Source organism: Bubalus kerabau, chromosome 19 (assembly GCF_029407905.1).
Source record: "Bubalus kerabau isolate K-KA32 ecotype Philippines breed swamp buffalo chromosome 19, PCC_UOA_SB_1v2, whole genome shotgun sequence".
Classification (NCBI taxonomy): Eukaryota; Metazoa; Chordata; class Mammalia; order Artiodactyla; family Bovidae; genus Bubalus; species Bubalus kerabau.
Window position 1 is genome coordinate 60,915,203 of NC_073642.1, and position 27,508 is coordinate 60,942,710.

A 27,508-nucleotide genomic window follows, 5' to 3' on the forward strand; every position below is an offset into this window, starting at 1 on the left:
CTCCTTAGGCCACAAAGGAGGGCCTCATCTATTCTTGTATTATCCCTCCCAAAAATGGCATTTTTCTGACCAGAAGACATCATTTTTTTTCTTCAGTGTCAGCAGCTGGCCTTTTGGGGTCTGTTTTCCACGAAGAAACAAAGTTTGTGGTCACATGGCCATAGCTGCCTGGCCTGTAATAAGGAAGGCCAGGGACTAAGCAAATCTGAGTGATGTGGGGTGGTCCAGCTGGGCTGGGCTGGGCTGGGCCGGGCCGGGCAGGGTGTGGCTTGCTCCTGGTGAGTCACTGGGCTGGACATCCCCCTCCACCCCCACACAGCCACAGTCACAAAGGCCTGCCCCTCCCAGGACTCTTCCTGACAGCTGCCAGGAGCATAGACTCAAAGTCAACTGGCCGAGCAGATTCAGACCCAACTCTGCTGCTGAAAAATGAGTCGGATTTGAGTCTTCTGACTTCACTTTCCCATCTGTGAAATGGGAGTAATAATTGTATGAACTTATCATTGGTCTGATTGAGTTATATTGATAAAGAGTGTTGGTAAGCAGTAGGCAATATTTAAAGTGTTTTAGATAAATACAAATCTGCAAATTGAGGGGAAAAAAGATGTCATTTAACTGTCTAGCAAAAGGCAAATGGTTAAGGGAATTTGGTGACATCCATCCCATTGAATTTTCTGGGCCATTTACACTGAGAAACGTGATATGAATACTACTGCTGTGTCTGAAGAGAAAAAAGATCACACTGTAACTATTTACAGTGGCCAAGACATGGAAGAAATCTAGATGTCCATCAGCAGGTGAATGGATAAAGAAGATGTAGCACACATATACGCACAGACACACACCCACAGACACAATGGAATACTGCTGCTGCTGCTAAGTTGCTTCAGTCGTGTCCGACTCTGTGCGATCCCCAAGCTCCGCCGTCCCTGGGATTCTCCAGGCAAGAACACCGGAGTGGGTTATCATTTCCTTCTCCAATGCATGAAAGTGAAAAGTGAGAGTGAAGTCGCTCAGTCGTGTCCAACTCTTAGCGACCCCATGGACTGCAGCTCACCAGGCTCCCCCTGTCCATGAGATTTTCCAGGCAGGAGTACTGAAGTGGGGTGCGATTGCCTTCTCCGCAATGGAATACTGCTCAGCCATAAAACACAATGAAATAATTGTTGGCTCAACATGGATGGACCTAGAGATTATCACACTAAGGCAGACAACAACAAATTCCAGGTGATATCACTTATATGTGGATTCTAAAATACGACAAAAATGAACTTACTTACAAAGCAGAAATAGACTTACAGATCTAAAAAAACAAACTTACGGTAACCAAAAGGGAAACGGAGGTGAGGAATAAATTAGGAGTCTGGCATTAACAGATACAAACTACTATATATAAAACAGATAAGTAACAAGGTCCTACTGTATGGCACAGGGAACTATAATCAGTATCTTATAATAAACTATTGATATAATGGCAAAGAATATGAAAACGCATATGTATATTTATATATACATAGGTATATACGTTGGAGAAAGAAATGGCAATCCACTCCAGTATTTGTGCCTAGGAAATCCCATGGACAAAGTCTGAGCCTGGTGGGCCACAATCCACGGAGTCGCCAAGAGTCGGACACGACTTAGCAACTGAGCACATGCATCTGGTGCATAACCGAATCACCTTGCCACACAACAGAAACTCACACAACACTGTAAATCAACTATACTCCAATGAAAACTCTTTGCCCTCTGGACCAGGGGTTGCAGACTTTTTCTGGAGTGGGTGAGATAGTAAATATTTCAGGCTTTGAAAAGCCAGATGGTCTCTGTCACAATTATTCAAATTTGCAGCTGTAGTGTGAAAACAGCCATAGACAGTATGTAAATGATGAGTGTGGCCGTGTTCCAATAAAACCTTGTTGACAAAGTCATGTAGCATTTGGACAGTGGGCTGCGTCTGCCAACCCTTGCTGTGCAAATTATACAAAAACGGTGTCCAGAAAAGATAAAGATTGAAAGGAACACGGAAAAAAAGGAAGAAGTTCTCTTAGAGCACTGGAACCACAGGTACATTCTTTTACATGTCGATTTCTTTAAGGCTGGTAGCCATTCTTAAGAAAATTAAAAAACTTTAAATCTGGGTACAAGCTATCAATAACAAATTAAGAGATTTCACAGTTCCAATAGACTTTTAAAAATAAGTTAAAAGGGGGAAGCCCAGCTTTCATATTAAGCTGCACAGAAAAGGTGGTCTGTGAAGTGTGGCCACTATGGGACTGAATCTAGCTTCTCCATCTACTAGCTGTGTGACCCCAGGCAAGTTTATTATCCTCTCTGTTCCTGTTTCCTTGTTTGTAAAGTGAGGGTACCAATGACACCAACAAGCATGCAAAGGCCTGGCACTGAGCCTGGGGCGCAGTAGACCCTCCATATAAAGCACCACCTCTCAGATCCACAGGACTCACACAGGCCAGATTGTGCTGACCGTGGTCTCTATCATCCCCAGGAACGAGGTATGCTTTACTTCCCAACTAAGGAAAACCCCTCCTATGGTTTTCAGGTTTGGGTTACAGAAGGATACAGAGCAACTCAAACTCCACTTTCATTTAATAAATCATACCCCACAGGACTTCCTCTGGCAGTTCAGCGGTTAAGACTGCCTTTCAAGGCAGAGGGTGTGGGTTTAATCCCTGGTCAGGGAGCTGAGATCCCAGATGCCTTGTGGCCAAAAAACCAAAACATAAAACAGAAGCAATGTTGTAACAAACTTAACAGGGACTTTAAAAATGGTCCACATCAAAAAAAAAAAAAAAACTTAAAAAAATTTTTTTTAAAGTAAATAGCGCCCCAGTTGTGAGACGAACAGTCTGAGGAAGGCAGTTGGTAATAGTTAATTAGTGTTAGTTGCTCAGTCATGTCCAACTCTGCGACCCCATGTACACACCATGAGGCCTCTCCCTTCGGTTCTCTTTGCCTGTCAGCATTCACTCATCAGCTCCACATCACTACCTCCAGGAAGCCTTCCAGGACTTTTTCAGAGGGTAACAGGCTGAGAACTAACACTGTTGAGCATCGTCCAGGTGTAAGTCCCTGTGTCAGGTGTTCGCACACAGCTCATGGAGTTCTTCCAACTCCTGTTAAGTAAGAATGACGGTCTTCTTTACATACAGAAATCAAGGTCCTTACATGACCTGCCCAAGGTCACACGGAAGGCAATCGGGCTGCCTCATTCTCCCCAGCAGCCCTTCAGCAGAGCCCGGGAGTTTAAAACTGTCTCCCTTCTGCCGGAGCTGCAAGGTGGTGTCCGCTCAAGAGTCCAGAAGAGCCCATCCTCTGCACCACAAACCCCTGCGTCGCGTCTGGACGCCTCAGAGCACCCCGAGACCTTCCTCCAGGAGCCTTTGCCTCCCTGGAGTCCAAGGTCAATCGTTAGCAGGCTGTGCAGATTATAATTAGCACAGGCCGGTTCCTGCCAGAGCTTCAGACACCAGGTTCACAACATGTTTCTGTGAAGCCAAGGCCATCAGCCTTGGGGACTCGCTTGTTCCTCCCTCTCTGTGGGGGAGGGCACCATGAGGGGGTCACCTGCGGGGGTTGGCCACGTCCATTGTAGAGGCAGAGGTGCCCCCTTGGACTTCAGCACCAGGAACTACCAGCACCCCGGGAGAAGCCACGGGGGGCTCTGGAGCAGTGTGTCTCCCAGGAAAGGGGTGCTTGGCCCTCCTGGACTCCACTCCTCCCGCCTGACGGGCCTGTGTCTGTGGCTGAGCTCCCCATCAGTTCCTGCAGACCATACCCTACTGTGGTGTGCAGTGCCAGACTTATCTCCCTCCTTATGCCCCTGATGCGGGGGCCTTAATCCCTCTCCCTGGAGGAAACTGGGCTCTCTGACAATCCCTTAGCAGAGCCCCCGGCCCTCCTCCTGCTGCAGGGCAAGGTCACCCACCCAGCGGGGGAGAGGGTGGTCAGCACGTGAGCCTGGCTCTTTGCACTCCCACTGCAAGGGCCCACGGCAGACACACGGGGCTCCCCCCACCAGGCACAAAAACACCACGTGGCCTAAACTGCGTTTCCTTCCTATTGCACAATGCTGGCTTTGGTGGATTTTTTCCCTTTTTTTCTTTTTGACGTTTATTTATTTCTTCGGTTGCATCAGGTCTTAGTAGCGGCAGTCAGGATCTTCGTTTCATCATGTGGGATTTTTTTGTTGCAGTGCGTGGACTCTCTAGCTGTGGCTCTCGGGCTTAGTTGCTCCACAGCAAGTCGTACCTTGGTTCCTCGACCAGGAATCAAACCCACATCCCCTGTGCTGCTAGGTGGATTCTTAACCATTGGACCAACAGGGAAGTCCCCTTTAGTGGATTTTCTTGCAGGGACTGATAGCCTACCAGCTTTGCATGAAAGGCAAATGCCACCCTCCTGAGTTGACCACACTCAATAGTAGGGCTGCCACCACCCAGGGGAAGGTGCGTCCTTTCTGCGTCCATGGGAGGCAAGCCACACACACTGGGGCTGAACCACTTCCCTTCAACGGACCTGCGGCCTCCAGCCCACCAGCAGCTGGTCAGGGCTAGGTGATGCCGCTTCTCCTTTGCATCTTCTTCACAGCAGGTGACTTCCTGATGGTGTCTGTTTACTTATTGCTTGCTGGCTGAAGGTTGATGGTTCTAGAATCTTCTAGAATGTGAGTTCCATCAGAGCAAAATATCGTTGTGTCCACTCTCCCATCCCTGTCTAGCATAGCATCTGGTGTGCAGCAGGCGCTCAGCAAGGAGGTGGTGAGCGAATGAATGAATCTCTGCTCTGTGTATTCAGCACCTTTCGTTTGTTCAGGAAACCTTTACAGGTGCCAAGCAGTGCAGCAGAGAAAACACAAAACTATGATCTTACCCTGGGGAGCTCACCACGTGTTGCGGGGGAAGATGCACGAACAGAGAAATTAGGGGGTTAAGGTTCTGCTCAGAGGGGACACAGCATGGTAAGACTGCCGAGGGTGGGAAGGGCATGCAAGACAGGGAACAGCATGTGCAAAGTAGCAAAGCATGAACTGGCTTCCGAGTAATTTTTTTTTTTTTTTTTGGCGGTGCTAAGTCTTCGTTACTAAGAGCAGGCCTTTTCTAGCTTTGGCAAGCAGGGGCTATGCTCTCGCAGTGCACGGCCTTCTCACTGTGGTGGCCTCTCTTGTTGCAGCTTTAGGGCACGCAGGCTTCAGTAGCTGTGGCACGTGAGCTCAGCAGTGGCGGCTCCCAGGCTCTAGAGCACAGGCTCAGTAGTCGTGGCCCAGAGTCTTAGTGACCCCTCAGCAGGTAGGATTGAACCTGTGCCCTGCCTTGGCGAGCAGATTCTTAACCACTGGACTACCAGGGAAGTCCGTAGCTGAGTGCTTTGTCCCCAGCATGGAGGAAACGAAGGCAGAGAACCTCAGCTCTCAGTCCTTCGTCCCTACAACATTTACTAACCGCTCTGTGCACGGGGACAGACAGGGACCACCAGAGGACAGGGTGGTTCCTGCCTTCACGTGCTCACAGACTTGGGGACAGCAGAGTCCTTCATCTTTTGTGCACAGGGGCTCACTGCCCATCATGACCCAGGCCGCCCAGAGCTGCAGTCAGGATGGCAGGACTCTGACTAACTAGGAGGACCCACCCATCCCGGTTTGCCCAGGGCTTCCCTGAAACTCCAGTACTTTGGCCACCTCATGCGAAGAGTGGACTCATTGGAGAAGACTCTGATGCTGGGAGGGATTGGGGGCAGGAGGAGAAGGGGATGACAAAGGATGAGATGGCTCGATGGCATCACTGACTTGATGGACGTGAGTCTGAGTGAACTCCAGGAGCTGGTGATGGACAGGGAGGCCTGGCAGGCTGTGATTCATGGGGTCGCAAAGAGTTGGACACGACTGAGCGACTGAACTGAACTGAACTGAACTCCCTGGCTTTAGCCCCTAAAAGTCCTGGGTCCCCGGAGACCCCTCCATCCTGGGCAAACTGGGAACAGCTGGTCACACTTCCACCTTTATGTCCCCTCCCAACACCCATCCACCCACACTCCTGATACCCCTCCCCCTCTCAGCCACTGACAGGTGGGGGCTGGGTTTCCAGCAGCCTGTGTCCAGGTAACGGAGAGGGAACAGAGGGCACAGTGATGGGTGAGTCCAGTGCCTGTGTGTCCTCCCTTCTCTGATCAGCCCACCTCCCCCAGGGGCTGCAGGCTCTGGGATCCCGTCATTGTTTCCCTTGTCTGAACTTTATCTCCAGAAGCCTCCCTGATCCAAGGTCAGGCTTCCTCCCTAGCATTCCTTTGTGAGCTCAGAGGCGCTTGATGCACATATTAAGCTCAAGCAACAGGCAGCTAATGTTGCCTTTTCCATCATCATTTTACAGAAGCGAAAACCAAGGCATAAAACTGGTCAGGAATCCACCTCTGGTATTTACTTCCCAAGATCCTGATGATTCCATTCTTCATCCAGCCTTCCAGAACCTTCCCCACTAGTTCTGCAGAGACACACACCACAGATGCTCTCTCCCAAGGGGACTCAGAAAAACGTAAAAAGTCTTGCACGGATGCCTGTTTCCAGGCTGGGGCTTCTAAACCAGAGCTCCATGCAGAGCAACAAAGTTCCCCCTAAGATATTCACAGAGCCCCTCAGCCTGGTGCCTCCTCAAGCTGCTGGAGGGCTGTGAGGTCCACCAAATGAGGCTGGTCTCCCCAAGAATCTGAGGCACAGCGTGGAGAAGTTACAAGAGTCCAACTCTAAAGGAAAGGATGATTAAATTAACCACCTCCAATAAGACCTTAAAGAAACTAGATTTATTCTCTGCTCTGGTCCCCTGCAAGGGCATCACATAGAAAAAGCTAGATCTTTCAAGACACATCTTCTAGCTCTACCATTTATTATTGGTGCACATCCTTGGACGAGCTCTGTAACTTCTCTGGGCTAAGCCTCCTGCCCAAGTTTCCACAGCCAGCCCAGGAGTTCTCCCATCAGTTTCCTCCCCTCTTCACACTAGACCTGATATTGCTGACAAACGAACTAAGTAACTAACCCTTGGGCTCCTCCTCCATAAAGTGCCAAATAAAACCTACTGTGCAGGGTTGCTGATAAAGGAATAAAGTGTCCCCGGCCACCTGTACTCTTGAACTCCATGGAAGTGAGAGCACACAGCTAAGGCTAACCTTTCTGAAGGGTGTGCTCTCTCTGTGCCAGGAGTGAGCTAAGTTTTGTAACACTTATTTCCTCGATGTGGTCCTTCTCACTACTATTGCCTCTCTACAGATGAAACTACTGAGGCTCAGAGAGGCCGAAGCTTTTGAGCTTTTTTAAAAGGCTTTAGCCTTGAGATACTGAAACACCCACCAGGTGGAAGAAGTTAATTCCATGATGACCAGACTGTAGCCATGACAGAAGTTGATCTATCTTCCACAATTCCCAGTACCGACCTCAAGAAAATGGGAACAAACAGGGAATTCCCTAATGGTCCAGTGGTTGGGACTCCATACTTTCACTGCCAATGATGTGGGTTCCACCCCTAGTTGGGGAACTAAGCTTCCACAAGCCGTGCAGCATGCCAAAAAAAAAAGAAAGAAAGAAAGAGAGAAGAAAGAAAAGGGGAACTGACCCTGGACCTGAAAATTAACTGTACTTAAATCAGTCAAGATAATGCTGATCAGACTCATCACATGACCACCTTCAAGTTGATTGTCAGAGCTGACTGTACTGTTCTGCATGTAGCCCCTAACCTCATGTGTACCTCTAAAACTCCCCTTTAGAAGTTTCTGCCCCTGGTTGACTAGGGGAAGTCAGTTCTTTGGGACACGAGTCCACCTTCTCCCCAGGATTGCCGGCTTCCTCTAAAAAGTATCTTTCCTTTTACACAATACCTGTCTCTCAGTACTGGATTCTTCATCCATGAGCAGCTGAACATGAATTTGGCAACAAGATCATGGTAAGTGTGCACTCTCCAGGTTTGTGTAGCAAGGTCTCCAGGAAAACAGCCTTGGTGGAGCGCTAGACCTGGGTTCAGTTCCTGGGTTGGGAAGCTCCCCTGGAGAAGGAAAGGGCAACCCACTCAAGTGTTCTTGCCTGGAGAATCCCAAGGACAGAGGAGCCTGGCAGGCTACAGTTCATGGGATCACAAGAGTCAGACACGACTTAGCACTATCTTCTTTGGAGTGCTGGACAGGGAGTTCCCCAGGTTTCCTCTAGGATTGAGGGAGGTAGTGATGGACACATGCATTGCAACAGAGCACGAGGTGAGCCGTCTGGGGGCTGGCCACTGAGTAAAGGAGGACAGTGGGACCCTTTTGCTATGCATTGTCACTCTCCAGTCCACTCCCTGGTATGAAAACTCCCAGGTCATCTGTCCATGTTTTTAGGCAGTGATGATGAGCGCCCCTTGGACCTATCAGGATGTCAGGCCTTGAGGGGCCCTTGGAAGTCATTTAGTTCCATGTTTTTACACATTTTGGCCATTTGCACATCTCATCCATGCTTTGGGCCACATCTGGGGATGCCTGAACTATTATTTTTCTCATTCATTTGTAAAACACTTAACCCATTGAAACTTAAAATTATTTCAAGAGGGGACCTTTTATTTTTACCTTAAATAGAAAGCCAGGGTGACAGTCAATTGCCATGTATAGAACATCAAAAGGAATAAATGCAATGAATATAAACACTGTTTACATAAGTCTATCTGGTAGTCAGGGCATGGAGACAGATGGACAAGTGTCAGAGAGGTGTCAGACCAGACCAGCTCCACACCAAGATGATCTCCGTACAAAATCCAGTGCTTCCCAACCATTCTGGTGCAACAGTACCACATGGGAAGCTTTTACAAAATACAAATAAGCAACCCCAAGTCCAGAGAGTCACCCATTAGCCTAAGGTGGCATCCGGGTGATTATGAGAACATCGGATAATCAGAAAGATTAAAAGAAAAAGTCAAAAGGAAGATGGAAAAGGGAATTACATCCCCTGTGCTCTGAACTTGCACCTCCACAGGCATCCTGTCAATTACAGGTAGCCCCTGCCTCCCGCGTCAAAACTCAGAGCTCTGACCTAGTTTGAGCCCCTGTGCTGTATTGAGAAGGACCCCGAGGTCGGACTGGGAGTAGGACAAATGGAACTGGAGTGCTGACATTGACATTTTTTTCCCATAGTTATTTCTATGAAAGAACAAGATTGCATTGGCTGTTAGGAATGGCTGGGACCTTGGGAGGGAAAATGAAAGACTGAGGAATGCGGTCTGCACCCTGTACACCCCAAGAGTCCTCCAAAGCGGACAGCCTCGGCTGGGTCCACTCCAGCCACTCACGCACCCACGGATGGGCTTCGGCCAAGAACACCTGAGCCTGGGTTGACTCACCAGCAGCTGTGCCAGATCCAACAAGCCCCAGTGCCAGCGTGAAGGCAGGTGGAAGTGCCGAGCTCACTTCCAAGTGACCCACACTGTCACCAAAGTCACCTCCCAGCGAGGGAGCACCTCGGAGGAACAGGGAGTGCTCAGAGAGTCTGGAGAAGGAAATGACTGGGACTGGGACTAAACACCAGCGTGGCGCTGGGAATGCCTCGTCCAGCTGTGACCATGTCAGGCCCTCACAGCAGCTCTGCAGGGAGGGTATGACCAGCTGCCTTGGACCATCGAATTAGCCAGGCCCACAGGGCTTCTGTGACTTGCCAAGACCACACTGCAGGTGGTAGGATCAGGATCCCAGCCCAGGTCTGTCTCATCGCATCATTCCAGGCTGCTGGCCCCACGCCTCAGGGCAAGGAGCAGAAGAAAAATCAGGCAAAGTAGAACTCTCCATTGCATAGGAAGGCAGGTGACACCTTGCTCTGTGGGCGAAACCACTGATTAAGGATCCCTTTGCAGCTCATGACACAGGCTCACACATACCAAGCGCAATTAGGAGTGTAGCATGCATGCCCCCACTTTACAGACAAGGCAGTGTTAGTCGCCCAGTCGTGTCTTGACTCTTGGTGACCCCATAGACTGTAGCCCACCAGGCTCCTCTGTCCATGGGACTCTCCAGACAAGAATACTGGAGTGGGTAGCCATTCCCTTCTCCAGGGGATCTTCTCAATCCAAGGACTGAACCCACGTCTCCTGAATTGGCAGGCGGATTCTTTACCATCTGAGCCAGGGAAGCCCAACTGAGAAGGGAACTGAGGCCCAAAAGGACAAAATTAAAAGGTTCACTATGGGCCCCCTCCCAGCTCCCCGAGCTTTGCGCCCTCTGAGCCATGGCCCCAGGAATGGGGCAATCTAAGGCACCCACCTCCCCAGCCAGACTCCTCCCGCCCAGGCCAAGGATGTGTTCATCTCACTCAGGCAAATTGAAGGGATGTGGGTGCCCAAGGAGAGCGGCTTCCAGGCCGAAGGGCCCAGATCTCAGCCTCAAACATGTGTCTCTATGGCTCCTTAACCAAAGTCAGCTCCAGCCAGGAGCTGCTTCCAACAGCGGACAAGTAGAGGAACTTCCGGAGACTCCCCTCCCCTCCTCAAGGGGGCATGTCGCCAAGGAAAGATATGGCCTTCAGGTGGTTTTATCCAGAAGGAAGTGGAGATAAGACACCACAAAATGGACTTCTTCAAAAATCCATGTCCTAAAATTACTTCTGAGCAAAGTTGAGTTTGAAATCAACAAACAGATAAAAAGGCAAGTTACGCAAACCAGGCTCAATGGCTGCCTGGTTCTGAGGAAAGGAATTTAACCCGGCAACCCCAAACTGGCTCACGTCCAACCTACAACTGCCGGCTTGTGGTCACCAAGTTCTCAACAGCTCTCGGGTCCAGGCTGGAAAAGGGTGTGGGCAGGGCAGGGTGCTCCTAGGCACGCCCCACCTCTGGGGAACCCAGGGCATTCCTGGACCCTTATGACGCTGGCCACTCAGGTTGGGTTTCCTTTGAGGAATGGCCTGGCAATGTGAAAGCCTTTGGGAATTGCAGAGAAAGAACTAGAAGCCTGGTAAGGAGGCCTGAGCTCTGGGTCTGACTCACCACGTCCTGCCCAGTGCACACTCCCAGACTGGAAAGGCCAATGAAGGCTGATGCCTGAACCCTGGAATCAGATAACCTGAGTTCAGTTCCTAACTCCACTGTTAGCTAGCTGAGGACAGGTGAGTCAACCTCATTGTAAATGGTACTATTAGAGCACACGTCACAAAATTGTTAAGAAAATAGAGAAAATGCAGAGTCCAGGAAGGGCTGCATGCATGGTGAGTCACTTCAGTCCTGTCTGACTCTTTCCAACCCTGTGGACTGTAGCCCTCCATGCTCCTCTGTCCATAGGAGTTTCCAGGCAAGAACACTGGAGTGGGTTGCCATGCCTTTCTCCAGCAGATCTTCCTGTCCCAGGAATCGAACCTGTATCTCTTATGTCTCCTGCATTGGCAGGTGGGTTCTTTACCACTAATGCTACCTGGCAAGCCCTGGGTAAGAGCTAACCAGATGCTAACTGACAGACAACCAGGCGAGGTAGCTTACAGGGTACCCTGTCCACTCCATCAGCTTAGACCTTCATTCATTCATTGATCCATTCATTCTTCCATTCCATAAAGGTGTGTTGAGCTGCTACTATGACCAGACTGCTCTCAGGACAGAAAAAAACACCCTCCAGGCGTTTTCAGTTAGATGAGATAGAAGACAAGCTCCACAATTTAGTAAACAATTTAGATAACTTCAGGTAGTGATAAGTGCTAGAGAGACAATGAAACAGGGAGACAGGGCAGAGCGGTGTGGGGGCTGGGACCTGGGTAGGCTTACTGGGTGTGCAGAACAGTCTCCTGGAGGGTGTGGTTGTCAGGTGAGATTTCCATGAAAAAAAGGAGCAGGCTCCCTGAAAGGTCTGGGGAGGCACTCTTTAGGCAGAGGGAGGAGCAGGAAGGAAGATCCAGTGGGCAACGCTGGGCATGCTGAGCAGAGACAATGAACAGCAGGTCTGTGTCCCAGAGAAGCCAAGGGATGTGCCCAGAGTTTCAAGGCCAGTCCCGACAGAGGCCAGGCAAGTGGACTGTTCTCCAAGGAGATGGCAGGAAGAGAAGAAAGGGACAACAAAGGGATGCGATGGTTGGATGGCATCACCGACTCAAGGGACATGAGTTTGAGCAAATTCCGGGAGTTGGTGATGGGCAGGGAAGCCTGGCATGCTGCAGTCCATGGGGTCACCAACAGTTGGACATGACTTGGCGACTGAACAACAACAATCAAGGAGACGGTGCCCTGAGGAGGGCTGCAAAAGGAGCTGGTGGGTGACACCTTCTCTCCCCAGCCTCAGGTCACGTCTCTGGAACCCACCTTTCTCTTCTGTGTCCTGGGAATTACTCTGATGTGCCCTGCCCACTTCATTCAGGGGTGCTGTGAGCATCAGCTCCCCTCAAGTTTGTAAGATCTTATTTTGTGGTGTAAAGACTTTTCATTAAATAATAATATGCTCTCTCTCTCTGACTGGGATGTGCGCATAAATAATCCTGTGACCCTGCCTTCATGGAGGTCCTAAGCTAGTTGGGAATCAGACATGAAAACTGAAAATTATCTATCACGTGCAAAGTGTAATGAGACCATGGAAACAGAACCTGTCTGAACGGCTGAGGATGGCTTTTCGGAGGAGGTGAGATCTAGCCAGGTGTTCGCTGGGGAAGTAACAGCTGGGCAGAGGTAACAGCATAGGTCTGGAGGTGGGAAAGATGAGGATAGGTATGGGACCTCCTGGGACCTGGAGGTAGCCCAGTGGTAGAACGCATGAAATGTCAGCCCATAGGCTGGAGGCCTGGGACTTAATCCTTAGGTCAAGGGGCTCATTGGAAGCAGATGAGCAGGGAATCACCTGATTAAGTGACCTGGCCTCTCCTGGTGGGAGAAAGGGGGCAGGTTGTAGCCGCCAGGCTGAAGGTCCCCAAACACCTACTGCGAGGCTGTGGCTCCTGGATGAGAGGAAACATTTAAACTTCAAGACACCTTGCTCAGTCGTGTATGACTCCTTGTGATCCCAGACTGCAGGCCGCCAGGCTTCTCTGTCCATGGGACTTTCCAGGCAAGAATACTGAAGTGGGTTGCCACTTCCCACTCCAGGGTCAAGGTATCTTAGAGATCTTCTAACTCCAACCTCCCATTTTAAAGGTTAAAGAGCAGGAAACAGAGACTGGACCAGGTGAAGGTCAAGTGGGTCTGTGAATGGCATGCTCTTTGCATCATCACATACAGGCCAGCTCTTTGTAATAACAAGGAAAGAAGCCCCCCACCCCCACCCCCCACAGTGAGTCAGTCCTGTTGCATTATTTCAGCAAATGTCACTAGGGAGGCGCACAGACCCGTCCATGTCTCACGTTAAACTCCTGACTTAAGAGTTCAACCAGAAGCAGGGCCCCCCCCTACCCACCCCCACCCACCAATTCCAGGTGGACCTAACCCAGAAGATCAGCCTCCCCATCTTCACCATGCAACCATCCTAAACTGTGTTACAACGAGCAGACTTTTAGGGAAGGTGGTTGGTTGTAGGGGAAAGGGTACGGGTCCAGGGGCCAGAAGACACCGTCTCAGGTCCCAGATGGGCCCTGAGGCATGTAAGACACTTGGGCCAGTCATTTCTGGAGACGCAGTGGCAACTCAGTTTCCCCAAAGGTAAAACGATGGGCTCCTATAAGATTCTCTCTCAGGTTCTGGCTGGTTCTGGCATTTTTTTATTCTCCAGTGCAGCTGTTGCTGCTAAATATTTCTTGAACATTGCACACACAAGCTCTCCAGGCCCGTGCAGTAAGGGTTTGTTTCCTAGTCTCTAGGCTACCTTCCTTGTGTCAAGTTCTTTCATCGGGTCCTCACAAAAGCCCTGCCCTCCAGGGAGGTATCACCAGCCCCACTGGCCAGTTCCGGCTGACCCGGGACACAGAGCTGTGCTGGGATCTGGCCCCAGGTCCCCGCTGCCCAGGTGAACATATGTGTCCAGGCACAAGGGCTCCCTCCAGGGAAAGCCAACCCCTAAAGCTTCAATTCTGGGACACCCACCCTTTGAGTCCCGTTGGTCAGGACAGACACCTCTGCACACAGAAGAATATCTTTGATTTGGGCAGAGAGAAGGTGGCCAGGAATCACTAGGTCCCAAGATGGGATGGTTTCTCCTATTCTCAGCGCACCCTGTTACAAAGAGAGCAAGTTTGGCTGAAAAGCAGGGAGCCTGCTGGTTAGCGCCTTCAGCATTCAGAGCCTCCCTGGATCTGGGTCCACAAGGCCGGGCCATGGGGCTTCTGGCTTCTGAGGAGTGAAAGGCATGCTCATAGACAGCACATTTTTAAAAGTCTGTTGGTAGTCACATTCGTTCTCCCTTGGAGTGAAACTCCTGCCCCATCACACACCTGCTATGTGATCTGAGGCAAGACAGTTAGCGTCTCTGACAAGTCCCCATCTGAAAAATGGGAATCACCACATCCAAGGCACTAACTTGCTTTGGTAACTTACAAATATACCAAGCACGCCCTGTGAAGAACAGGAGGAGTAAGGGGAGCCCTAAGAGGGCTTCTAGGAGGAAAGGCACTGCTTGTAAATTTCCTTTGATGATGCTCCTGTCCACCTAAGCCCTGGAAGTGCTGTGGTCATCGCATGTTGTAGCTCTCTTCCGACTTTTTAAAATTAAAACGATCGCATCAATTTAACCTCAGATATAACCTCCTGGTTATATTATATTAACCTCCTGGTTTCCCTGCCCGGAGGAGGCAGTGGCCCTTGCCGTAGCGGCACAGGTGTGGTGGGTGGTGTCCTCGTAAGAGTCACACAGGTGTGGCAGCGAACTGTCTTCTCTAACTACGTGCCCCGAATTCCCTCGGCCGTGAGACCAGCAGATGGGTCCACAGCACCCAAGGTTCCGCCAGGCTAAATGAGTCAGGATTTTCTGACTCAGAAGCACAATTCATGAGGCCAGGGCTGTAAACATTCCTGTTGATCATCTGAGATGTAGAGCATTAAGGTCACTTTCTTGTTATGGCTTCAGAAGAGGGAGGTTACTGCTCCTCAATGAGAAATCATGTGTCTGCTATACAACAGGATTTGTGTCCGTTTTTTTTTTTTTTTTTTTTAATCCAGCCAGAATAACATTTGAATCTGGGAAGAGTGATTTTCTAAGATAGCTTTGTGAAAATGCTCCATATTATCTTCTAATTTTATTTGTATGTATGATTTGATATATGAAAGTGAAAGTTGCTCAGTCATGTCCGACTCTTTGCAACCCCATTGACAATACAGTCCATGGAATTCTCCAGGCCAAAATACTGGAGTGGATTGCCATTCCCTTCTCCAGGAGATCTTCCCAACCCAGGGATCGAGCTGAGGTCTCCTGCATTGCAGGCAGATTCTTTACCAGCTGAGCAACCAGAGAATCCCTTGTATATGTATATAATGTATATTAGATACAGGTATATTGTACATATTGTGTATATATAAATATATATAGTACACATTGAACATGTATATAATGTATATATATTATACACATTGTATATGTATATAATGTTTTTCTTATTTTGTAAGTGATGAAGCATAAATTTTATTTATTTTTTTTTGAAGCATAAATTTTAAAAAATTTATTTGTGGCTACACAGCATGCAGGATCTTTGTCCCTAACCAGGGATCAAACCCATACCCCCTGCAGTGGAAGTGAGGAGCCTTAACTACTGGACCTCCAGGGAAGCCCCAAAAATATTTTTTAAAAAGGCCCACAAGCCCACAGAAACAGGGAATCCCACTGAGAAGGGAACCGACTGATCCTGTACCCTTTCCTCCTACCAAAGATTGTTTGCATTATCATTCCCTTGCCTTTTTTTTTTTTAACCTGCTTAAATCCGTGAAACACTATCTCTATAGAGAGGTGTGCATGAAATATACCTCCTAAGCAATTACAAAGTGAATTTCCTAGTAACCACCCCCTTCCACCATGACCCTCTCAGTCCCAATCTCCTCTCCCCCAACGCAAGGTGATACTTGACTTTTACTCAAGGTTGTCACTTTCTTGCTTCTTTACCATCATTTTACATCTCATGTATATATATCACTAAACAACTTGTGTTAGGGTGCTTGTGTTTTGACCTTCCTAATTTCCTGAGCGGCTCTCTGCCTTTCACCTGAGTCTTTCAAAGTATTTTGGGGATGCTAGGATTCCCTTCCCAGAGAAGGCAATGGCACACCACTCCAGTACTTTTGCCTGGAAAATCCCATGGACGGAGAAGCCTGGTAGGCTGCAGTCCATGGGGTCACTAGGAGTCATACACGATTGAGTGACTTCACTTTCACTTTTCATTTTCATGCATTGGAGAAGGAAATGGCAACCCACTCCAGTGTTCTTGCCTGGAGAATCCCAGGGAAGGGGAAGCCTGGTGGGCTGCTGTGTATGGGGTCGCACAGAGTCAGACACGACTGAAGCGACTTAGCAGCAGGATTCCTTTTGCCAAATCTGCAGCCCAGAAATCCAAGCGAGAGACCCAGGCCACACTACATTGTTACAATGACATTAGGAGGATCAGCATTAATAAAAACCAGGATAATGCCTCTTTCTGGCGTGTTCCCACCATCCTGGGCATTCTGCTGAGCGCTGTCCCCAAATGTCTCACTCACCCTCCCAGCAATCCCACAGGGAGGTGTTGGGACCTCTTAACTCTGTTGTAGAGATAACAAAACCAAGGCTTCCACTGCCAGGACTGTCCCCCATGTACTTCCTAGCTGCTCATTGCAAGGGAATTCATCCCAAAATCTTGAAGCAAAGATTCCTTGGGGGATGGGCAGAGGTGGGGAGGGTGGCTACAGACTTCCCTAACTTCCAGTGGCTCCCCCAGGTTCTCCTCTCAGTGATCCAGCTGGGCTACTTTTAGATGTTATAGGGGGGAAAAAAAAAAAAAGGTTTGGAATCCACTTCTTTGAGCAAATGCCAAAGTCTTAATGGCAACTGGATCCTGCCTCATCAGTACTGTTCTCCCGATAATTAACATATAAAATCGTCCTGAGACAGCCGGTGTGGTTGGAGTGAAGAGCATCAAGCCCTGAGTTCAAGACTTGTGGTGGCCAAAGGGAGGGGCCTGGGAAGGGATGGAGTAGAAGTCTCTGGAGCAGAGTCAGACAAGATTGAGCAACTAACATTTCCACTTCACTTTCCTGATAAACCATAATGGAAAAGAATATATATGCATAACTGAATCACTTTGCTGTGCAGCAGAAATTAACACAACATTGTAAACCAAGTACACTTCAATTAAAAAAAGAAAGAAAAAGAAAAGAGGCTACCCTGAGTTCAAATCCTGACTCTACCACTCCTGGCCTTGGAGGAGTCTCGCCCCTCATCTGTACCTGGGATGTGGTACAGGAGTGGCAGCCTGGCCTGCAGTCAGAATCCTAGGAGATGAGAGACAGGAAATGCTTCCTGAGCCGGGAGGCCCCTGGAGTCCCTGGCTGGCCCCTCTCTAATCTCTCCACCCGGGTCAAGGACCAGCTTTCATGGCTGGAAGAGCTCAGAGGGAGGTGATCCAAGGCCACCCGCCATTTGACAGACATGGGGACATCAAGGCAAAGGGGAAGAGGGCAGAACTGAGGAGGGGAGGACGCTCAGGTGTCCCAACCAGACCCCCGCCGTCACCCCGAACTGTGACACCTGCTCCCAGGGGCTGAGTCTGACACCCCACAGAACGCTCCTGAAGGCGAGTCCCGTTTAATTCTCTCAGCAGATGCTACGGTCATCCCATCTCTCGACAAAGAAAACTGAAGCTCTGAAAGGTGAAGTGACGTTTCCACGGTCACACAGCTGGGGAAAGGTTAACACAGGGCTGGGCCAGCCAGTCTGACATGTCCACCCCCATTTCTAACATCTGAGCCACACGGGAGGCTGCTCTGCCTGCGGGGCTCCCAGGGGCTCCAGGCCGCTTTGGAGGTGACGCTGGGCCTGCCCGCTCTGGCCTCCCCAGAATGGAGGTCACCCCGCAGCCAAGCCATGATCCCCCAAAAGCCCCCGCCCCCATTTCTGTATCCAGAGGCCACCCAGACAAGGACAGGTCCCCAGCTGTGGCAGAACATGCAAAGCACCCGGGCTAGAGGTTTGTTCCCATGGAGACGGAAGGAACTCAAACTTCCCCTGAAGGGTGCCTGCAGGGGCTAGAGGCCAGCCTGTACCCCCAGGCAGAAACCTGAGCCCAGATTCTCACCACTCCCCCTCTGAGCCACCAGCAAATCCTCAGGGCCTCTCCTCAGGACCCCCAGCAAGAGAGGAATGAATTCCAGAAATAAGCCTTCCTGGCCAACACCCGCTCCAGCTGCCCTCCAAGGGGCCTCTCTGGCTGCAAACGATGCCCGGGGGGCCAGCAGGCTTGGCACAGCTGTGGCCGTCTGCCTGAGCACAGTCCTGCCTGAGGAATGCACAGAGCTACACGTGTCAGAGAGACCCGCGTGGGGCACAGTTCCAGGAAACAGAGCAAAACCGCCTGTTTGCACGGCGCACCTCCCTGCTCTGCCTCCCAGCTCCTGATCGCTGATAGCGCCATTGGCTGCCCCCAGTTGTGCAGGAGGTGAAGCTGGACCCTTGCAGAGTTAAGTTCTGTTCTTGGCTGTGTAGCTCTGGGCACATCACTCGCTCTCTCTGGACCCATTTCCTCTCCTCTTAAGGTTTGAAGGAGGCTGTGCCGTCAGGCTCAGAAAAGCAGCGATTTTGTGACATGCTCCTTTTCTAGGAGGACAGTCACTTTTCCCACTGTCTCCTCTTTTCCTCATTCCAAGAAATGTGGCATGCCCCTGTTGGCATGTCAGGCTCCCCAGCTGGCAGCCCTTGGCTGCAAAAAGCCCATCATTAGTACCAGGAGGAACCTGGGAGAGGGTCCCAGGGCAGTCCTGGGCCAGCGCTTCAGGGCCAAAGTGATCATTCATGATCACTCCACCGGAGTTGTAATCCCCGCCTTAGAATTTTGGAGCGGAGGTCAGTGGGCTGTGCGGGGCACTCATTACCAATGGGTTGGCCAAAGGGCCATATCCACCAGGTCCGCTGTTCGGAATCTGAAGATTCTTAAGAGGAATCGGCAACCATCTGGGGCTCCTTCAGGCCCTACCGGAGATTTCTGGTCTCACTCTCCCCGCCTTTAGAGATACTGGGATGAGGCTCAGAGAGGCGGAGAAGCTTGCCCAAGGCTGCACAGCCCCGGGGATTCTGAATGAAACCGGTCCTGCCTGCGAGTGCGACTTCCCCTTCCCACCGCGGGTGCGGGGATCTCTCAGGCAGGCACTATGGAGCGAGCTCGCGGTGGCCGAGAGCGGGTATTCCTGCCGGCGTTCACCGCCCGGGTCGGGGACACGCGGCGCAGTGACAGGTCCGCTTGCCCCAAGCGGAGGCAGAATGAAGACTGGAGGCGGCGCCCGACCCTGCTGCCCGGGGCTTACAGGCTGCTTCTTCGGGGAGGGTCGGGGAGAGAAAACGTTCGGGGGTTTCGCAGGCGGCAGGGAACGGTTGGGTTTAAACTAAAAATACGCGCCCGCCCGCAGCTGTCACACCAGGGCCCCCGCCCCCGCGCCCCGGCGCGCCTCTCCAGGTCCCCTTGACTTTCGGCGATCACGATTCCTGGCGTGGGGTTGGGGGGTGGGGCGCCAGGGCTGGGCCGGGGTGGGTGTTGAGGATCCGACCCTCTGGTCTCTCTCTGTTCTGGTCCCCCGGCCCCGCGCCACTTACCCGGACGGGAGCTTGCAGGAGCGCGGCGCCGCGGGCAGTCCGGGCCGAGCCACCCTCCTCCTCCCTGCGTCCCGGGCCGCTCCGGAGCGGGGAGGGGCCGGGGCGGGGCCCGAGCACTCGCCCCCGCCCCGCCCAGTCCCCTCCGGACCCGCCACGCGAGCCGCCCCCAGGGCCCAGCTGAGGCGGCTGGGCGGGCGAGAAAGAAGAGTGCGGCGATCCGTGCGCTCGGCGGAGGGCCCCGGGGCCCGGCCTCAGCTCGGCGGGAGCCTTCGCAGACCCCCTTCCCCGGGGGCAGGGGGGAAGAGAGCTGTGTCATGGGGACTCCCCACTATCACCCCTGGTCACGCGCCCAGGGCTGCCCTCTTCGACTCGGGAGCCGCCCTGAGTCCCAGCCACCCTCCTGCCTCCGCCTGGGTCTCATCCTTAGAGACGGTGCGGAGCTGCCTCTCCCCGGGGGTTAAGTTCGATCTGCCGAATTCCTCTGTGGGAGGGGGTTGGAAGCCTGGTGGGTCTTGTCCTCTCTGAGCCTAGGTGGGGGCAAAGGCTGGGACACCCCCTCCCGGAGGCGCAAAATCCAAGGAGGAAGTGACACCTATCAGCCAGCCTGACGGTGGGGGCGCCCCATCCGGCCCCTCCCACTCCACCGTCCCCGGAGCCTCCAAGCCAGGGATGTTCGCGTCCCAGGCTCGGGTAGGAGGACCCCAGGATACCGAGAGGAAGCGATGGGGGCTGAGTTACCAGGAATGTGAATCCCACCCGTGATCGACCTCCCACAGACCCCAGGTCCACGAATGTGCCTCTCCTCGGTCTCCCCGTGCGCCCCGCCCCCCAGCGGACACTTCCTCCGACGCTTCTGCGAATCCCAGATCTAGGGACTCCCACCTCTTTAGCCTCTAAATCTTATCTGCCTTTGCCTTTGTGCTCCCAGCACTTGCAGGCCTTTGGACCGTCCGCCCAGCCAGCGCTGATCTTTGTCAGAGTAGTAATTAGAAGTTTGCAGGAGGGGTTCCGTTTCCTTTGAATGGGGATGAAAGCAACTCACATGAAGTTTACAACTCGCAGAACCCTTGTACCACGTGGACTCCAGTCTTCACAATTTAGGTGTGGCCGCGCCCATTCTGCAGATCAAGAGTTAGATGGTTGTTGTTCAGTCCCTCAGTGGTCTCCTACTTTTTGCGACCCCATGGACTGCAGCAGGCCAGGCTTCCCTGTTCTTCGCTATCTCTGGGAGCTTGCTCAAACTCATGTCCACTGAGTTGGTGATGCCATCCAACCATCCCATCCTCTCTTGTCCCCTTCTCCTCCCACCTTCAATGTTTCCCAGCATCAAGGTCTTTTCCAACTAGTCAGCTCTTTGAATCAGATGGCCACAGTATTGGAGCTTCAGCTTCAGCATCAGTCCTTCCAATGAACATTCAGCATCAATTTCCTTTAGGGTTAGGGCTTCCCTGGTGGCTCAGAATCTGCCTGCAATGTTGGAGACCCTGGTTCGAGCCCTGGGTCAGGAAGATCCCCTGGAGAAGGAAATGGCAACCCACCCCAGTACTCTTGCTTGGAAAATCCCATGGACGGAGGAGCCTGGCAGGCTACAGTCCACAGGGTCGCAAAGAGTCAGATACAACTGAGCGACTTCACTCACTCTTCCTTTAGGATGGACTAGTTGGATCCCCTTGCTGTCCAAGGAACTCTCAAGAGTCTTCTCCAGCACCACAGTTCAAAAGCATCAGTTCTTTGGCGCTCAGCCTTTTTTATTGTCCAGCTCTCACATCTGTACATGACTACTGGGAAAACTATAGCTTTGACTAGACGGACCTTTATACGGACCTTTGTAGTCAAAGTAATGTCTCTGCTTTTTAATATGCTGTCTAGGTTGGTCATAGCTTTTCTTCCAAGGAGTAAGCATCTTTTAATTTCATGGCTGCAATCACCATCTGCAGTGATTTTGGAGGCCAAGAAAATAAAGTCTGTCATTGTTTCCATTGTTTCCCCATCTATTTACCATGAAGTGACAGTAACTGTCCCAAATCTAAGGCTTCCCCAGAGGCTGGTTCCTCTTTTGGTTCCTTAGTGAGGCTGGTAGGCTCTCTATCAATGTTTGTTGAATAAATCAGTGTGGAAATCAGTGTCCTAAGATTAAATTGTAAAGCAAGACCAGTTTGTGTGTGTGTGTGTGTGTGTGTGTGTGTGTGTGTGTGTATTTTCCAAATGGAGGGCAAGGTAAATTGTTTTCCAAATGCCAAAGCTCAAGAGTTAAGGCTGGGTTAAGTAGCTTGAGTTAAATGCCTGAGTGTCAGCCACACCTCCTACTCAGAACCCATTTACTAAGTTGTAATTATTCACAGGGTCAGAGGAGATACACACAAAGGCCTCTTTCATCCTTGCCCTTTGATTGTTCTAGATGTCCAATTGTGTTTCCTATTATCACTCTGACTCCTGTGGGGTGCTTTGGGGTTACAGCAGTCTAGCTGAAGGTACAGACGGTGTTCAACAATTATTACAATCCTGGGCATCTGGATAATGTGCTTTGCTTTCCCAGTGCTTCCACATGTATCTCCTCGTTAAATCTCTGCCAGGATCCTTTTGGTCAGTTACAAAAAGTTTAATGAGTTCTCCTCTGATGGAAAGCGGTCAGGTGATTTCCACCAGGAGGATGAAGACAGCTCTGACAACGCTCCTGAAAGGTTGAGGCTGAGAGATGGTTTGTGGCACTGGGGAGCCAAAAGCTCAGGCTCTGGTACCAAACTGCCCAAGTTTGCAACTTTCAGTTCATTACTCAACCTTGGTTTCCTTTTCTGTTAAATGGGTCTAATAATAGCAAGCTCTCTTGAATGGTTTTGTGCCTGGTATTGTGAGCACCCAGCTCACGTGAACTGTTCTGGGGGCCATAGGCTCAGGATGGTTCGTGGCAGACAGCTATTCGGTCTTTTTTTTGTTTGTATTCTGAGCCACACGGCTTGTGGGATCTTAGTTCCTGAAAGAGACTGAACCCGGGCCCCCAGCAGTGGAAGTGCAGAACCTTCACCACTGGACTGCCAGGGGATTCCCTATTCAGCCTTTCATCAGACATTGCCTGAGCACTACTACATGTTAGTCCATAGGAACATGGAGAAGGATGAGTCACCCGGAAGGAGGTCACAGGGCAGGGATTCTGTGTCCAAGGGGCTGTCGCCTGAACAGGGTAGTGTGGTATAGAGACAGGCTGTCCCTCTCACTACAGAGCACCAGCCAAAGCTGAGAGACCCAAATCCCAGGCCTAGTTCTGCTGCTTGACTGAGGGAACCTTAGCAAGTAACCTTGTAGGACCTTCTTGTCCCATCTGTTAAATGGGGATAGCAATAATATTTCATAGGCAAGAACATACGAGATTAAAATATTTTATAAACTGCAAAATACCATGCAGATGTTACTAGTTTTATTATTATTATTAGCTTTAGCTTTATGGGGCTTAGTGCTTTTCAGGATAGTCTCCTGTTGCTTTCTTTAAGCCTGACATAAAAATGGGACCCTCCTTGTTCATTCTCTGGCAAACTTAGGCCACTCCAAACAGTGCATATGGAAGAGGAAAAAGTTGAGAAAGCAATGTAGGAGAACGGGGGTTTTGCAAGTAGGAAGGCTATAAAAACTTCAACTCGTTTGTCTTTTCAGCATTACCCACTGCTACGGAAAAGAGTGAAGCTTATCTGGAAAGAAAATTCTGGCAAAGACGACGGGAGAGCCCCTGTGCCGTCTCTGGAGTTGAGTACAGGAAGCCCCACCCCGGGCCTGCCTTTCAGAAGTGGCCCAGAGAGGGAACCACATGGAGGCCCTAAAATGATGCCTTTTGGAAATTCTGACTCATTTGGCCGCGGGGGTTATTTATGCCACATTCAAAAGGTCTCCCAAGGAGTGAAATATTGACTGTTCTTCCGCCATGTCTCTTCCCTGTGGTTAGCGTCTCCACCACTGCACACCCAGAAGCAGGGGCCAATTTCAAAAGCCTGGAGAAGTTATTCCGGTTTGTTTCAAATTTGTCTCAGCTCGCTAACTCCGACAGCGATCCTGTACAAGTCTTATTTCGTGTGATTCTTAGTTGTTTGTGTGGTCAATCTCTACAGAAAGAGTATAACAAAAGCTGGAATGAGTCTTCTGGCGAATCCAAACCCTTGTGTGTGAGTGGGTAAACTGAGGCAAGAGGACAGGAAGGACGGACCCTACCTATACAGTCCCAAGCGTGGTAACTGGTGTTCTGGAGATTTATGTTCCCTTTGGCCTGGAGAATTCCGTGGACTGTATAGGCCATGGGGTCTCAAAGAGTCGACACAACTGAGCGCTTTCATCTTTCACTTTCACTTCGTCTCATCTCTAGGCTGGGGGGATCCATCCCTTTCCATCCCCTCCCCGTTAGTGAGGACTCACATTAGTGCTGCTGGCTAAGCACAGATGGAAAGCTTGCACTGGGGTAGCCATTTCTGGGACGCCTCATCAGAGCTGTGCCCATCTGGCCGTGGAAAGCTGGTTCTCATCCTGCCTCTGCTGGCAGCTGCTTCTTTCGTTTCCTCCTTTGCCACTCCTCCGAGTGTTAGTCTGTCTTTTCCCCTCCAGTCCTACTGTGTGCTGGTAGGGTGAGCGGACCCACCAGCCCGGTTTGTTCATCTCTCCCAGGAGTCCGCCTTCCCCACTGGCAGCTGTGCCACCCCATAACTAAGTTCGGGAACCGAAGTAATTCAGACTCTTTTTCCAGATGCACGAATTGTGGTGCTTTTATAAAAGTAAAACACAACGTGTATCGGAAGCAAGGACTGGATTCTGGGATGACTGGGTTCTAGCCCTTGTAAATGCTGTTCAGTAGCTGTGTAACTTTGGGCTTTGGGTCATTTCTGAGTCTCTGACTCTGTGAAATGGGAGAACTGGAAAAGATCATCTCTAAGTTACTCCTCCCGATTTAAAAAATGATGTGAATCTTTTTTTTTCCCCAAATTTAACTGATTTATTTATTTGGCTGTGTTGGGTCTTAGTGGCAGCATGAGGGCTCTTTGGTTGCGGCACATAGATTCTCGAGTTGTGACGAGCGGACTCTGGAACTTGGGGCTTGGCAGCTGCAGCGTGTGGACTCAGCTGCTCCGCAGCATGTGGGTTCTTAGCTTCCCAACCAGGGGTCAAACCCACATCCCCTGTAGTGCAAAGTGGATTCTCAACCACTGGACCACCAGGGAAGTCCCCAAATAATATGCACCTTGATTGTACTGGATAATAATACCATTTAGCATGGCTATTAAAGACTACTATTATCTTACACTAAAGCATAAGTAATTACAGAAATAAACATGTTAAGGTAAAATTGACAAACTTTATTCTTAACAAAATAAAATCCTTCTGAAAGAGCCCAGCCATATTTCTCTCATCAGTGGGCAAGCCAATCTACTCTCTCTGCTTTTTGCTTAAGGAACACCTTAAGTGGTTTTATTTATTTATTTTTTTTTACAATTACATGAGGTAGTTGTGGATTATGCAGTTGTAACATTATACAGAGAAAATCCTCCGCACCTTTTACCGAGTTTCCTGCAATGGCAACATCTTGTGAAAGTAGCTAATACAATATCCCAACTAGGATATTGACACTGCCATCAAGATGCAGGGCATCTCCACGACCACAAGGATCTTTCCTGCTGCTCCTGCCTCCTGCCCTCATCCCCTCCTTCACCCCTGGCAACCACTAACCTGTTCTCATTTCTATAGTTCTGCCACTTCAAGGATGTTATACAAATGGAATCATAAAGTCTGTAATCTTTGGGAACTGGCTATTTTCACTCAGCGTAATTCACTGGTGATTCATCCAGGTTGTTGCTGTATTAAGAATCCACATATCTTTATTGCTGAGTCTTTTTCCATAGTATAAATGGACCATAGCTCATCTAACCATTTACCTGTTGAAGGACATCAAGGTGGCCTCTGCTGCTGCTGCTGCTAAGTCGCTTCAGTTGTGTCCGACTCTGTGCAACCCCAGAGACGGCAGCCCACCAGGTTCCCCCATCCCTGGGATTTACCAGGCAAGAGTACTGGAGTGGGTTGCCATTTCCTTCTCCAATGCATGAAAGTAAAACTGAAAGTTAAGTTGCTCAGTTGTGTTCAACTCTTAGCGACCCCATGGACTGCAGCCTACCAGCTAGTTTGGGGCTATTTTGAATAAAGCAGCTATGAACATTTAGTACAGCTTTTTGTGTCAGTGTAAGTCTTCACACTTTTAAGTTTTAACTGGTATGGTACCTGTACACAATACCACACCACCAATTTTTGTCCCATTTATTTATAGTGATGAACACACTCCAAAGACGTTGAAGTGTCTAGTAATTGCCCAGGACCAGGCTGTGAGTTGCGGAAATTCAACAAAAGCAAACTACATGGTTCCTAACATTAGGAATTTGCAACCTATTGTGGAAGCAACAGTAAAACTGAAACACTGAAATAACAAGAGAGCACTGCACAGATGCTTGATGGCAGGGTTCAGAATCAACTCTTACAAGAATCCAGAAACGGGAGAGAAGAGTGAAGGCTCGCGTGTTTGGGCCCCGGGCATTGTGGATAAGGTGAGATGTGAGTTACATCTTGAATGATGGAGAACAGTAACAATATTTAGCATTTATTAAGGGATTACTATGTGCCAAGCACTGTCCTAAACCTTTATACCTATATTAACTCATTTACTCCTCATCAAGGTCAGTCAGGGCTTCCCTGGTGGCTCAGATGGTAAAGCGTCTGCCTGCAATGCAGGAGACCCGGGTTCGATTCCTGGGTTGGGAAAATCCCCTGGAGAAGGAAATGCCAATCCACTCCAGCGCTCTTGCCTGGAAAATCCCATGGACGGAAGAGCCTGGTGGGCTACAGTCCATGGGGTGGCAAAGAGTCGGACACGACTGAGCGACTTCACTTCACTAAGGTCAGTCAGTCAGTCAGTTCAGTCGCTCAGTTGTGTCCAACTCTTTGCGACCCTGTGAATCGCAGCACGCCAGGCCTACCTGTCCATCACCAACTCCTGGAGTTCACTTAAACTCATATCCATCTAGTTGGTGATGCCATCCAGACATCTCATCCTCTGTTGTCCCCTTCTCCTCCTGCCCCCAATCCCTCCCAGCATCAGGGTCTTTTACGATGAGTCAACTCTTCGCATGAGGTGGCCAAAGTATTGGAGTTTCAGCTTTAGCATCAGTCCTTCCAAAGAACACCCAGGACTGATCTCCTTTAGGATGGACTGGTTGGATCTCCTTGCAGTCCAAGGGACTCTCAAGAGTCTTCTCCAACACCACACTTCAAAATCATCAATTCTTTGGCACTCAGCTTTCTTCACAGTCCAACTCTCATATCCATACATGATCACAGGAAAAACCATAGCCTTGACTAGATGGACCTTTGTTGGCAAAGTAATGTCTCTGCTTTTGAATATGCTATCTAGGCTGGTCATAACTTTCCTTCCAAGGAGTAAGCGTCTTTTAATTTCATGGCTGAAATCACCATCTGCAGTGATTTTGGAGCCCCGAAAAATAAAGTCTGATACTGTTTCCACTGTTCCCCCATCTATTTCCCATGAAGGGATGGGACCAGATGCCATGATCTTCGTTTTCTGAATGTTGCGCTTTAAGCCAACTTCTTCACTCTCCTCTTTCACTTTCATCAAGAGGCTCTTTAGTTCTTCTTCACTTTCTGCCATAAGAGTGGTGTCATCTGCATATCTGAGGTTACTGATATTTCTCCTGGCAATCTTGATTCCAGCTTGTGCTTCTTCCAGCCCAGTATTTCTCATGATGTACTCTGCATATAAGTTAAATAAGCAGAGTGACAATATACAGCCTTGACGTAC

General features: G+C 50.1%; 1 protein-coding gene and 1 non-coding gene across 4 annotated transcripts in view; one reads left to right on the top strand and one right to left on the bottom strand.

Annotated features, from left to right (window-relative positions):
- Window positions 1-20,065, bottom strand: part of SYNE3 (spectrin repeat containing nuclear envelope family member 3) — a 103,530-nt gene extending 83,465 nt beyond the window's left edge. The window contains exon 1 of one of the 3 annotated variants that reach the window (XM_055555597.1): window positions 19,678-20,065. In XM_055555597.1, coding sequence (XP_055411572.1) covers window positions 19,678-19,993 — 316 coding nt within the window. In that variant the 5' untranslated portion in view covers window positions 19,994-20,065. The remainder of the gene's footprint in view (window positions 1-19,677) is intronic. The other 2 variants (XM_055555594.1, XM_055555596.1) reach the window with 2 other exon arrangements.
- Window positions 20,066-26,382: 6,317 nt separating this feature from the next.
- Window positions 26,383-26,454, top strand: TRNAC-GCA (transfer RNA cysteine (anticodon GCA)). Its single transcript has one exon. It is a non-coding gene; the product is annotated as a tRNA-Cys (tRNA).
- The last annotated feature ends 1,054 nt before the right edge of the window (window positions 26,455-27,508 follow it).